General features: G+C 36.4%; 1 protein-coding gene across 1 annotated transcript in view; it reads right to left on the bottom strand.

Annotated features, from left to right (window-relative positions):
* LOC141550620 (band 4.1-like protein 4A) overlaps nucleotides 1–12,103 on the bottom strand; it is a 158,278-nt gene extending 146,175 nt beyond the window's left edge. Inside the window, exon 1 of the mRNA XM_074281448.1 lies at nucleotides 11,508–12,103. Within this exon, the coding sequence (XP_074137549.1) occupies nucleotides 11,508–11,606 (99 nt within the window). The 5' untranslated portion in view covers nucleotides 11,607–12,103. The remainder of the gene's footprint in view (nucleotides 1–11,507) is intronic.
* Between the last annotated feature and the right edge of the window lie 872 nt (nucleotides 12,104–12,975).

Below are 12,975 nucleotides of genomic sequence, written 5' to 3'. Positions count from 1 at the left end.
TTGGGTGGCCAGGCCAAACAGAGCATGCTAGAAACAAGAAAGTCAGGGATCAAACAGAAGTTCAATTAATTTCAAAGTAAGGAAAAAGCTTGCAAGTAGAAGTCCTCCTGAGGAGGAGAGCCATCATGCTGGCACATGATGCTAGGGCTCATATACATGAAAAACTACAAGTGGACTGGACTATCCATATATGGACATTGCAGGTGTTCCCTTGGGATGTTGTGGGAACAATTTCCAGGTTGTCTCATGTCTTAAGGCTTGTTGAACCTTGTGGAATACAGACATGTTCTATTACTACTTTTTTTTTTTTTTTTTTAAAGTAAGCTATTCCATTTAAATGCCTTTACTTTGATTCCTTTCTCCCACCCCCACTGGATTGAGAGTTCCTTGAGAGCAGAGATTATTTGTGTTTTGCCTTTTTTACATTCCCCCAGGCTTAACATAGCATAGTATCCTTGTACACCAGAAGCACTTAATAAATGTTAGCTAATTGACTTTTACCTAATGTGTCCTTTGCCTGACCGGTTACACACTGATAAGAGAAAAGACATAAGATATCTCTCCTTATTCTTTTAAAGAGGTGGATTATCCAAAAATATAGAATACACACACATACACGCATATTCACACGTGTATATAACTTCAAATTTTTTCAATATGTTGACTGTTTTTGCTTAATTTTTTTCCTTCTTTCTCTTTTTTAAAAAAATTTTTGGTAATAAGAGGCAGTTCTCTTGAAAGGGGAAAAGAAGAAATATAGGGGGAAATCTAAGTGATATAAAAATACAATATGTCAATAAAATTTATTATTAATCTTAAATAAATACTGATTAGGTGAAGTTGAAGTACAGTGCTAGATTACACATAGTACAAAAAGGGCCTTTATATATCTTAGAACGTCTAATCTCTAGAAAAGTTAATAAATATGAATTATTTAACCTGCTCCCTCACTTCCCCCCCCCACACATAATTTCGTTCTCCAAGCTTAAGGCCCTAGATAGAAGGATGGGAATCAAAGTACTTCCATGTCTACTTTTGCTTCCTTCTCATGACTGTGAGGTGGAAATGATAACTGGCCACAGAGATGGTCAGAATTAAGAAAAAGAACATAAAGCCTTCCCAAACCTACATGAGCAAAAACTAGGAAGAAAATGGAATCATTTTACCAATTTCAGTATCCAAAGAATTCATCCCTGAATGGCCACTAATTGAGACTGTGTTAAGATGACTATACTTAATATTGTATTTCATGGGCTAAATAAGCTTTTAATAAAAATTTACTTTTGTAACACAATCCATCCAAAAATCAAAGAATTCAGTAAAGCAGAATTTAATTCTCTTCCATTCAACACCATAGGTAGAGCTATTACTGCTGACTTAAGCTTTTCCAATGAGTCTTTTCTTCTCATTATGTGGTTCAAGTATTTAAGCTTCAGCTTCAATATTTGACCTTCCAAAAAGCAGTCTAAGTTAATTTCTTTAAGTATTAATATATTTGATCTTACTCAAAAAGACACTCCAAAAAATCTTCTCTAAGTCTACAATGCAAAAACATGAATTCTGCAGCTCTCAGCTTTCCTTGTAATCCAATTCCCATAGCCTTTCATTGTTATTGGAAAAATCATAGCTTTGACTGTATGGACCCTTATTGGTAGCAAGATAAAACTTCTGATTTTTAGCATGCTGTCCAGATTTGTCATAGCTTTTCTTCCAGAGAGCAAGGATCTTTTAATTTCCTGGCTTCTGTACTTGTCTGCAAAATGTGAGCCCAAAAATATAAAATTTCTTCTCCCTCTGTCAGGAAGTGATGAAACCAGGTGCCAAGATGATAATTTTTAGTTTCAATAGTTAAGTTTCAAGCCAGCTTCTATACTCTTCTTTTTTGCCCTCATCAAGAAGTTTCTTAATTCTTCATTTCTTGCCACAGAATAATATCATCTACATATTTGAGATTGGTGATATTTCTCCCAAACATAATTCTAGCTGTTAATTCATCCAACCTGCATTTTACATCATGGACTCTGAATATAGGTGGTACAATGGATAGAGTGTTGGGCCTGTAGTTAAGAAGACCGAGTTTCCTGGTTCAATTCTGTTCTTAGGAACTTATTAACTATGTAATCTTGGGCAAGTCCCAATTCTGTTTGCTTCAGTTTTCTCATCTGTAAAATGAGCAGGAAAAGGATATAGCAAACCACTCCAGAATTTTTATTAAGAAAGCCCCAAATAGAATCAAAAAGAGTTAGACACAACTAAATGACTGAAATGACAGAACAACAATAACTGAACAAAAATTAAATAACAATCTATCCTTGTATTCTTTTGATCTTAAACCAATCAGTTCAATTCTAACTAGTGCTTTGTGCTCCACATATAGTTTTCTCCGGAAACAAATAAAATTATTTGGTTCTCCCAAGTCTCTGAGGACTTGCTATATTTTCTGGCATTAATTAAGTTTAGTTAATGAAGCAAAGTAGATTTTTTTTTTCTGGAACTCCCTTGCTTTCTCCATAATCCAGCAAATGGTGGCAATTTGGTCTCTTATTCCTCTACTCCTATTGCTAGCTTTAAAAATGAATGCAATTGTCTGGTAAATTGAACATTTTTTGGCATTGCCAACTTCATTAAAATTGGGACATACCAGGCCACTGTTGAGTTTTTCAAGGTTACTGGAATATTGACTATAGTACTTTAACAGCATCACCTTCCAGAATTTAAATAGCTTAGCCAGAATTATGTCATTTCCACTATCCTTATTGTAAGCAATGTTTCCTAAAGCCCACTTGATTTCATTCTCCAGGATGTCTGACTGTAGAAAATTCATGATTATCAGTGATGTTCAGACCTATCTTGTCTAATTCTTCTATATATTCTTATCACCTCTTCTTAATCTCTTCCATTTATGTTGTCTCTACCACTTTTGTCTTTTATCATGCCTATTTGTGCATGAAACATTCCCTCGATATATCTAATTTTCTGGAAGACATCTCTCATCTTTCCCATTCCATTATTTTCTTCTATTTCACTGCATTGCTCATTTAGAAAATCTTCATACTTCTCTGTGTTATTCTCTAGAATTCTGCATTTCTTCTTTACCTCTTTGCTTTCCTTCTTTCCTCAACTATTTATACAACCTCATCCGACAGCCATTTTGGTTTCTCACTTTTCTTTTGGAGAGGGATGTTTTTTGTTACTGCCTTCTATATAACATTTCCAACCTCTACCATAGCTCTTCAGGTACGTCTACCAAATCTAAGCCCTTAAATCTATTCATCACTTTCACTTCATATTAATAAGAGATATTATTTAGATATACCTCTATAGTATGGTTTTTCTTTTTTCAATTTAAGTCTGAATTTCTCAATAACAAGCTCATGATCTGAGCCACAATCAATTCTAAATCTTGTTTTAATGGACTGTATAGAATTTCTCCACTCCTGGCTACAAAGTATATAATCAATTTGATTTCAATATTGATTATCTGGCGTTGTTTATGTATAGAATTGCTTTTGGGTTGCTGAAAAAAAGAGCTTACTAAGATAAGTGAGTTATCTTGACAAAATTCTATTAGTCTCTGCCCTGTTTCACTTTGTACTCTAAAGTCAAATTCGTCTGTTATGGCAATTATTTTTTGATTCCCTACTTTAGAATTCTAATCCCCTATGATGAATATAACAACTTTTTTGGGTGGTTTTTTTTTTCCTAGAATGTTATGTCTTCATCAAATTCATCAACTTTGACCTCTTCAGGATTAGTGGTTGGAGTATAGATTTGTATTACTGTGATATTGAATAATTTGTCTTGAATTCAAACAGATATCTATCATTTTATCATTTTTGAGATTATACCCCAATATTGCTTTTCTTTTTCTTTTGTTGACTTATAAGGGCTATTATTCCATTTCTTCTGAAGTATTCTTGTCCAGAATAGTAGATGTAATGATCACTTGAATTAAATTCACCCACTCTCCTATCTACTTGAGTTCCCTGTACCCAAGATATGAATGTTTAATCTTTCTACCTTCTATTTGACTACATTCCAGGTTCCTATGCAATATCAATCTTAACAGAATCAATCAGACTTTCCTTTTATCACCAAATATATTCGCAGCTAAGCTATCTTTCAGCTTTGGTCCAGACACTTTACTAGTATTGGAATTATTTGTAGCTGTCCTCTGCTCTTTTCCAGTAGCATGTTGGATGCCTTCAAAACTGGAGGACTTATCTCCTAATGTCATATCTTTTATCCTTTTAATTCTGTCCATGTAGTTTTCTTGGCAAAGAAACAAGAAAAGTTTATTTTTTTTCTTCTCCTGTGGATCACCTTTGTCAGAACTCTCCACTAGGACTTGTCCATCTTAACTAATGCTGAAGAGCATGGTTCACAGTTTCATTGAGCTATATGAGTCCTTCTGTCATGACAGGGCAGTGATCCATGAAAGGATGTAACAATGGGCATTTAAATAACCTGTGTGGACCTTTTTTCCTCTTTTAAAAAATGAAGGTTGTATTAGAAAACCTCTCTGGGACTTTCAACTCTGAGGTTATAATCCTGTAATTTTAAAACATAAATGCATATTCAAGAGTAAAGGAGAGGAAAAAAGATTTTTTGGGGGGGGTTCAACTTGACTTTATCTGATTAATATTTATAGTGCCAACATTTTTACTTTTTTTAAGCTTACAAAACCTCGAATCAACAATTTAATGGCATAGCATATAATCATTCCTTGTAGCATCATATTTTATGCTCAATCTAGATGTGAGAATAGTAGCAACTTAGCAATGGACTTGAAAATATGGATTCCTTTTATTTTTGGACTATAGCTATATATATGGTCATCCTATTTGATTTGATGGGTTGGGTTTTTTTCTGATTCCAACAGTTATACTAGTTGTAATGTACATATTTTATTTGTCTATAATTTGGTTGTTTCATCTTTATCCCATGCTTCTGAATTTTTCTATTACAGTACTTCAGTACATGTATTATTATTTTTAAATAAGCAAATGTACAAAATTGATCAAAAAACTCTGGAGTCCATTGGACTGGAACATAGGACTGATTCTACTAAAATAAACCATGAGGCAGAAATGTAAAGTCTAACATAAATGAGAGAGCCACAGACTCACTGTGAACCAGCCAAATAAGCTGATAAAAGGTTGGGTTGCAGTCAAAAGAGCAGAGCTTTCAGGAAGAAGACAATCCCACTTTACTTATCCTAATCCAAACATATTTAAGTACTGAGTTCAACTAGTTTCCACTACAGTTTAAGAAGAACATTAATAACCTGAAGAATCTCCAGAGGACTGAGATGGTAAAGGATCATGAATCTTTGTGCCTTAAAAAATTATCATTAGAGTATTTTTGAACTTTGGGCTCTTTTTGTATCTCCAGGGCTTAGCACAATGCCTGGCACATAATAGGCACTTAATAAATGTTTATTAAATGACTGATTTTAAAGGAATAGAGATGTTTCAAATGAAAAAACAGAAGAAGGATAGGAAAGGATAGCTGGTTTCCAGTATCTAAAGGGCTCTTTTGTGAAAAAGGAATTTTATTTGTTCTTGACTTTGGAGTCAATGACTTCATTTAGATGATGTAAGGAAAAATTCCAGTTGTCCTGTGTAACACTGAAATTCTGGATTAACTTAAGTAAAAGACTGTTATGTCTCTAAAATAAAATATTTTCCAAATCAATATTCTCAGTTACAAAACAAGTTAATGGGAAAATAGGATTTTGTTTATAGAAATTAATTTTATAACATTTTCCAGGAATGTATTAAAAATGGGTGTACATTATGTATATTTAACTAGTGGTTTAGAGGAACAACCAATCAAGAGTAATTATGTATTAAAAAAATATGGGAATTACCTTTTTTTTCAATATGTCACTGTCATAATTCAATAAAATCCAATAGCTCTTGATTATTTCTAAGATCAAATAGAAACTTCTCTGTTTGACATTTCAAACTCTTCACAACCTGGTCATAATCTACTAGTTCAGCTTTACTGAACATTTTATAGTCCAATCCAACTAATCCTCTTGTTGTTTATCATACTGACCATCATAGGATGATGGTGCCTTTTGCACCAGTTCTCTCCTATAGATGAAAAATACTCCCTCCTTTTCATCTCTTAGAATCACTTATTTCCACCTACGTTAAAGGCTTTCCACATCCCCTTAGCTCCTGGTAACCTTCCTCCTCTTTCTCCCATTCAATTAAAAAATAAAATAAAATGAAACCACAGGTCCAGGCTCTATCCCAGTTGTAAAGTATATGTGTGTGTACATACAGCAACTAAGGGTAGAAATTGTTGTATTTTTATTTTGTAGTATCAGTTCTTAATTTAAACCCTATGTCAATAATCAAGTTTTATAGGAAAAAAAATACTAACAGTTTAACAATTCACAAAGTTCTCTTTCAGCTTATTTTGTCTTAATTTATTCACTTAACTTTGATTCTAATGGTCACATTTTGATGTAACCATATTTATTTAATAACTATTCAAGAAATCATTTAATTTCACTTTTTTGAAGGAAAATATTACTAATTTTCATTCAAATGCCTGTACTTGTTCAATCCACAAGAAGTAGAGTTTGGCTAAAGATCCTTTTCAAAATTATGCATACTTGGGAATACTTTGACAATTGTCAATTTCTGTTCAGAAAATAGAACTAAAAAGCAGCTGGATGATGGAGTGAATAGAGCACTGACCCCAAAATCAGGAAGAATCTGACTTCAAATTTGACCACTTAACACTTCCTATTTGAGTGAGACTAAGCAAGTCAATTAACCCCAATTGCCTCAAAAAAAAAAAAAAAAAAAAAAAAGAAAATAGAGCTAAGCTAATTAAAATAGTCATTAGTTTTACTTTGCCTAATAATTAATGAATTATAATCAATAGCATTAAAGCATTGAAGTACTGAGGCAGCTAAGCAGCATAGCAGATAGAGCAGATATTTACTAGCTTTGTGAATCCTTGGGCAAATCACTTAACTTGCTTGTCTCAGTTTCCTTAAATATAAAACAGATAATAAAAGCACCTATCTCCCAGGGTAGTTATGAGACTCAAATGAGATATTTTAAAATGCCAGATATATATTTTATTATGCAAATCATGTTAGAAAACTGCAATAACAATTCTTAGTTTCTAAACTTTAAAATAAAGTCAATAAGTTAATTAAAGGAGATGGCAAGAAAATCAACTTTATTTACAATAAAATAGGGAAGAAGTTGAAAATTTGTATCACTCTGTAGAAGACAAATATATTTCATAAAGATAATGTGTAAAAAAATAGGCAAATACTTAGTAAATGCTTTTCATGGCAGTAATATAGTGTGCTTTATTTTAACAGACATTTGTATTAAACATACGCCATCAGAATGACTGTTACATGCTTTTGTGATATTAAAATGGGCTAAATCTTTTGAAAAGTGATTACTTTTTTTTTTTTTTTTACAATTATACTAGTTTATTACTACTTACAAAGGATAATGATGGAGGTTTGTTTTACATTTATTATTTTCAAGATCCCCCATTAGTATATTTCCTATTTATGCTCATTCAGATAGAATGTTTGAAATAACTGAAAAACATATTTATTTGGTAGGATTTAGAAGGTCAATAGTAAAAAACCAAAACAAAACAAAAACAACAATATCATCAACAATAACAAAACATGCTATGCACACCAAGAAAAAGGAAATAAATTCAGGAAAGCATTTCCCTTCTATAGACAAGTTCTTTGGGGAAAGGGAAATCAAAGTTAACATATAAAGGGACTAAGATGCATGTGCAGAGAACACACATGACAAACACTAAGAGTTTGCAGAATGATACCTCTCCCATCCAAGAATACAAATGAAATTAGTCTGATATCAAATCTCTCTCTCCCATCTTGATATCTTATTTTTCACTGGCCCCTCTTATCCAGTGTCATGGTCAATGGAGGGAACAAGAAAAGTGGAAACTATCATCTTCTTTAGAGTGATGCCTACCATTCCACTTGTTCAGAAAAGTGGTTACTACTTCTAACAACAGCTTACTTAAATTATTGTTTATCTATATGGCTTATATCCAAATTCTGCAACATTACAAAAGGGTTTATTGCTTTTGAATTACTAACCAATTTTCAAAGTGTAGAAGATAAGCACCATCTCAGACACTTAACACTTCCTAGCTGTGTGATCCTGGGCAAGTCACTTAACCCCAGCCTCAGGGGAAAAAAAAAAAAAAGAAGATAAGCACCATCAAGCAATTTTTAAAAAGTTATTAGGAAATTCAGTGTTATTCATATTTCTTTCACAAAATTGTTTCATTAGATCAGAGCCCTGTTTCTAACATGACAAAATAGCATACACATGTGTATACAGACATACATACATACATATATGTAGTTTGAAAAGTTAACACTAGAAAATTTGAGTCTGGAAAAATGTCCATGTTTCTGGATCAGATACTCAGATAACTCAGATACTCAAAATCAATAACTTTCTGCATGCTGAAAAAGCGTACTTCCTACTTCTGTGGCTAAAAAATTATTGATTTTGTTTATATATCTGTTCAACCAATACAGTATATGAAAGCTTCTTAAAGTGTTGGTTGCAATCCCATGTGAAGTCAAATAACTGAATACAAGAGTCACAAAATTATCATTTATCATCAGTAAGTGTTTAATTTGTATATCTACTTGAATGTTGGAGGGGATGTGAGGAAACTAGAACACTGATGCACTGTTGGTGGAGTTGTGAATGGATCCAACCATTCTGGAGAGCAATTTGGAATTATGCTTAAAAAGTTGTCAAACTATGCATACCCTTTGATCCAGCAGTGTTACTACTGGGCTTATATCCCAAAGAGATATTAAAGAAGGGAAAGGGTGTGCAAAAATGTATGTAGCAGCCCTTTTTTAGTGGCAAGAAACTGAAAATTGATTGGATGTCCATCAATTGGAGAATGGCTGAAAAAATGTGGCATATGAGTGTTACAGAATGTTATTGTTCTGTAAGAAATGACCAGCAAGGGGGCAGCTAGGTGGCGCAGTGGTTAGAGACCCGGCCCTGAATTCAAGAGGACCAGAGTTCAAATCTGATCTCAGACACTTAACACTTCTTAGCTGTGAGACCATGGGCAAGTCACTTAACCCTAGCCTCAGGAAAAAAAAAAAATGACCAGCACAATGAATACAGAGAGACTTACATGAACTGATGCTAAGTGAAATGAGAAGAATGAGATCATTATACACTTCAACAACAATACTATATGAGGACCAATTCTGATGGAAGTGGATATCTTCAACAATGAGAGGATCCAAATCAATTCCAATTGATCAGTAATGAACAGAACCAGTGAAAGAACACTGGGAAATGAGTGTGGACCACAACATAGCATTTACACTCTTTCTGTTATTGTTTGCTTGCATTTTTGTTTTTCTTATTTTGTTTTTACCTTCTTCCTAAATCCGATTTTTCTTGTGTAGCAAGATAACTATAAATATGTATACATATATTATATTTAACATATACTTTAACATATTTAACATGTATGGGACTACCTGCCATCTAGGGAAGGGAGTGGAGGAGGAAGGGAAAAGTTGGAACAGAAATTTTTGCAAGGGTTAATGTTAAAAAAATTACCCATGCATATGTTTTGTCAATAAAAAGCTATAATTAAAAAAATTGTTTACCTACTTAATATATATACCTATACTTCCAAAGTAGAATAAACATTTCTGCACCAAAAAGGGGTCACAAATGGAAAAAGTTTAAGAAGCCCTATAGTAGGCCATAGAGTGTTTCTTCTTAATGTCAAGTCAAGGTTTTCTTTTCCTTAAACCTTTAAAAGGAGAAAGTATTTCCTACCCAAGGAAACCTATTGTATTCGAATTAAGAGTATCTCTACTAGATAGGGTAATTCATCTTCTATTTAGTCACAATAGCCCGAGGGACAAGATGTTCTCAAATGTTGCAACTAAAGAAAGAGTTAATTTAATAAGCTATCTCACTAGTGACTAGCTGCTCTTTTTAAAGCAGCAATAGCACCTATTAGATTTGAATCCTAAATACTTTTAATGATATCTGACTAGATGTTTCAAAACTTAAAGAGGAAAAAAGGCATGTATTTCGACTCACATAAACCTAATGAAATAGAAAAAAAAATATTAGTTTTAGAGGACAATAAATAAATCTGGAAAGGACCTTAGAGAATCTTATCATCAAATTCTCTTATTTTTAAGATAAGGAACCAAATCCTGGAGAAGTTAAAGGAATTCTCTAAAGATCTGAAGGAGAATGCTAATGAGGTGGGATTTGCACCTGGGTCCTTCACACCAAATTCGCTGCTCCTCCTATCATTACGCTACAGCGTACTTCCTACTTCTGTGAGCACGCCACTTCACCTCTCTAGGTCTCAGTTTTCTCATTTGTAAAAGGGGTGAGGGAGGGTATTGAAGTAAACTCTTTTCAAGGTCCCTGGCAATTCTAAATCCTATTATATCCCACATTATACTTGATCTGGGATAGACCAAGTACCATATCTTTTCTAAATTTTGCATCTCATACAATGTCCAAGACAGCCCGGTATGTCCAGCACATAAAGAGCAATAAGCATTTGCTGAACTCTTTAAAAGCTATTAACAAGCACTATTGTAAGACACATGAAGAATAAATTAAATGCAGGAGTTTACAATTGACATCCATTAGGATTCATCAATATTAATGAGATAATATGTTTGGGTTTTATTGGTTTTAATAGTATGGTAGTTGCCTTTCAATGACCTACAACAGAAGCGAAGTTTTGTATCTCTTAAAACACAAACGGGGAAACCAGCCCGGGAGCAGCATTTAACTTAACTTGACACAAAAACTTGTGACACAGAACCTCTTATTTTATAGAAGAAACAGAAACTCAGAGTCTAAGGTCACACATAGTAACTATTAGAGGTGGGTGGGTGAGTAAAATTAGATTACTTGATGAAAGATTAATATTTTGTATGTACAATACTTAGGGTTACCACTCCTGCATCCCAGGCAACTAACAACAATCCAGTGTGGATTACTGAGAATGAAGTAGCAGGTCACACAATAAACTCACGGAGAAAAAAAAGCTATGACAAATAGTTTAGAAGTCGTGCCCTCGACATATATATGCCATGTGATGCATGCAAATGTGTACCCGCGATTCTGTTCCTTTGGGGGAGGCGTGCGTGTTTAGACTATAAGATGCCATTCGTATTTTTCTTGGGGCTACCAGAAGATGGTTGCTAATGACCGGTAATCCAATGTTTGCACCATCATTTGTTTTTTCTATTTTAGAAACGAAATTCAAAATTAAATCTTTTTTGACATGATCATCCGAAGGCTGTGAAGAATATCCCCCACAACAGCGTTTATCCAACTAGTATTTACCACCACCCACTCACCCTTCTATGGCTCCATACTAGACAAAGCCCTTTGAGGACAAGTGTCCGGGGTAACTCGAATGTAAACAAAACCAGTTCTGCTTACCTTGATCCCTTGCTGTTGGGTAGTGAGAATTAACTTTGACTCATCCAAGAGTAAAACTTCGCAATAAAATTCTTCCTGGACTGCACAGAAACAGCCCATGTTTGCTTTTGACGTCTGCTGGAGGAAATCAAGAAAACAGAGGCAAGCTTCCGAATCACCCCCTCCCTACAAGGCTCTGATCCGTATTGTCCAGTGCCAAGGACAGAAAAGGGGGCAAGTAGCTCATAGAGGATCTTCTGGTCTACAGTGCACGAAAGGCCCCAACCACTGGTCCTCCCCTCTTTAGGAGTCAAAAGTCAACCCGGGATTCAGAAGCTTCGGCTGAATTCGACAGGCTATCCCCGCATATTCAGTGGCTCCGGCAGCTCTTTGCTGAAGTCCGGTGAGGAGGAGGAGGGGCGTGGGGGAGCGGTGAGAAAAGCCTCTCTTGCAACCCTAAGAAAAAAAATGTCTCATAGCAATTGGAGAGGAGGAACGACAAGTGGCGGAGCCCCTCGCTGCCCTTTCTCTTCGTCCTCCGACTTCCAGGACGGACAGCTAGATCTGATCCACCTGGCCCAAGTGAGTGAGTCCACTAACAAGGCTTGGGCTCCTCCTCTCCCTCTCATTATCTCCGGCGGCCGGTGCTCCGGCTCCGGGTTTCCGCCCCGCCCAGCGGCGGCCCAGCTGCCAGGGTGGGTTCACCTCACACTTAGGGACCGAGAATAGAGGGCGGGAACTGGAGGCCCGTATTTCTTTTGTGTAGGGGACACTAGGGTCGGCCTTTCAGCCAGAAAAGGGAGGTGGCCGAAGCTGCGGAAGAGGGAAGTAGCAGTGGCGAGAACAAGGGGGAGTGCGGTTGGCCCAGCTCAGGTGTGCCGAGGGGCTGGTCGGAGCAGGCTTCCAGGTGACTGGCCTGGGGAGGGCTTGTCAGAACCAAAGGGCAGGGGGAGCTACACTGGTTGTCGGAGGAGCTCAAGTGCATGGCCATGTATGTGCCAACCAGGCTGGAGAAAACCTCCGGGTCGCTACGTCCGCCACAGATCGCGGACCTGGACACCGGGAGGAGGAAAGCGGCTTCTGAAAGACCTGCGGCCGCTCGACTGCAGCTGTGGAGAACTCCTTCCGCCTTTCTCAGCTTCTCCCGGGGCTATCCCGAGAGCTGAAGGCGCGGGGAGACCAGCCCGGGAGAGCACCAGAGGCTTGCGGCAGTTCCTGGGGAAAGTTGTCTCTCAAGCGAGATAGGGACGATCCCTTCCGAGCCTTCCCACTGGGAAGATCAGCTCCGGCTCTGAGTCCCGGGTCGGTCCCAGAGGCCCTGGCTGGGAACAGAAGACAAAGAGTGAACGAGTAGCCGCGAGCCAAAGGGCTAGTCCGCAGCTGAGAGCGATGAGTCAGTCGGTCTTGTCCCATCTAAACCTGTGGTCTAGTTTGGTTCCAGGACGGGTCACTTGGTCAATTGTAACCGCTCCCAGACCTTGAAGGCTGG

This window comes from Sminthopsis crassicaudata, chromosome 1, assembly GCF_048593235.1.
Source record: "Sminthopsis crassicaudata isolate SCR6 chromosome 1, ASM4859323v1, whole genome shotgun sequence".
NCBI lineage: Eukaryota > Metazoa > Chordata > Mammalia > Dasyuromorphia > Dasyuridae > Sminthopsis > Sminthopsis crassicaudata.
Note: the sequence above shows the minus strand (reverse complement) of the source record. Positions and strands in the feature narration are given on the sequence as shown.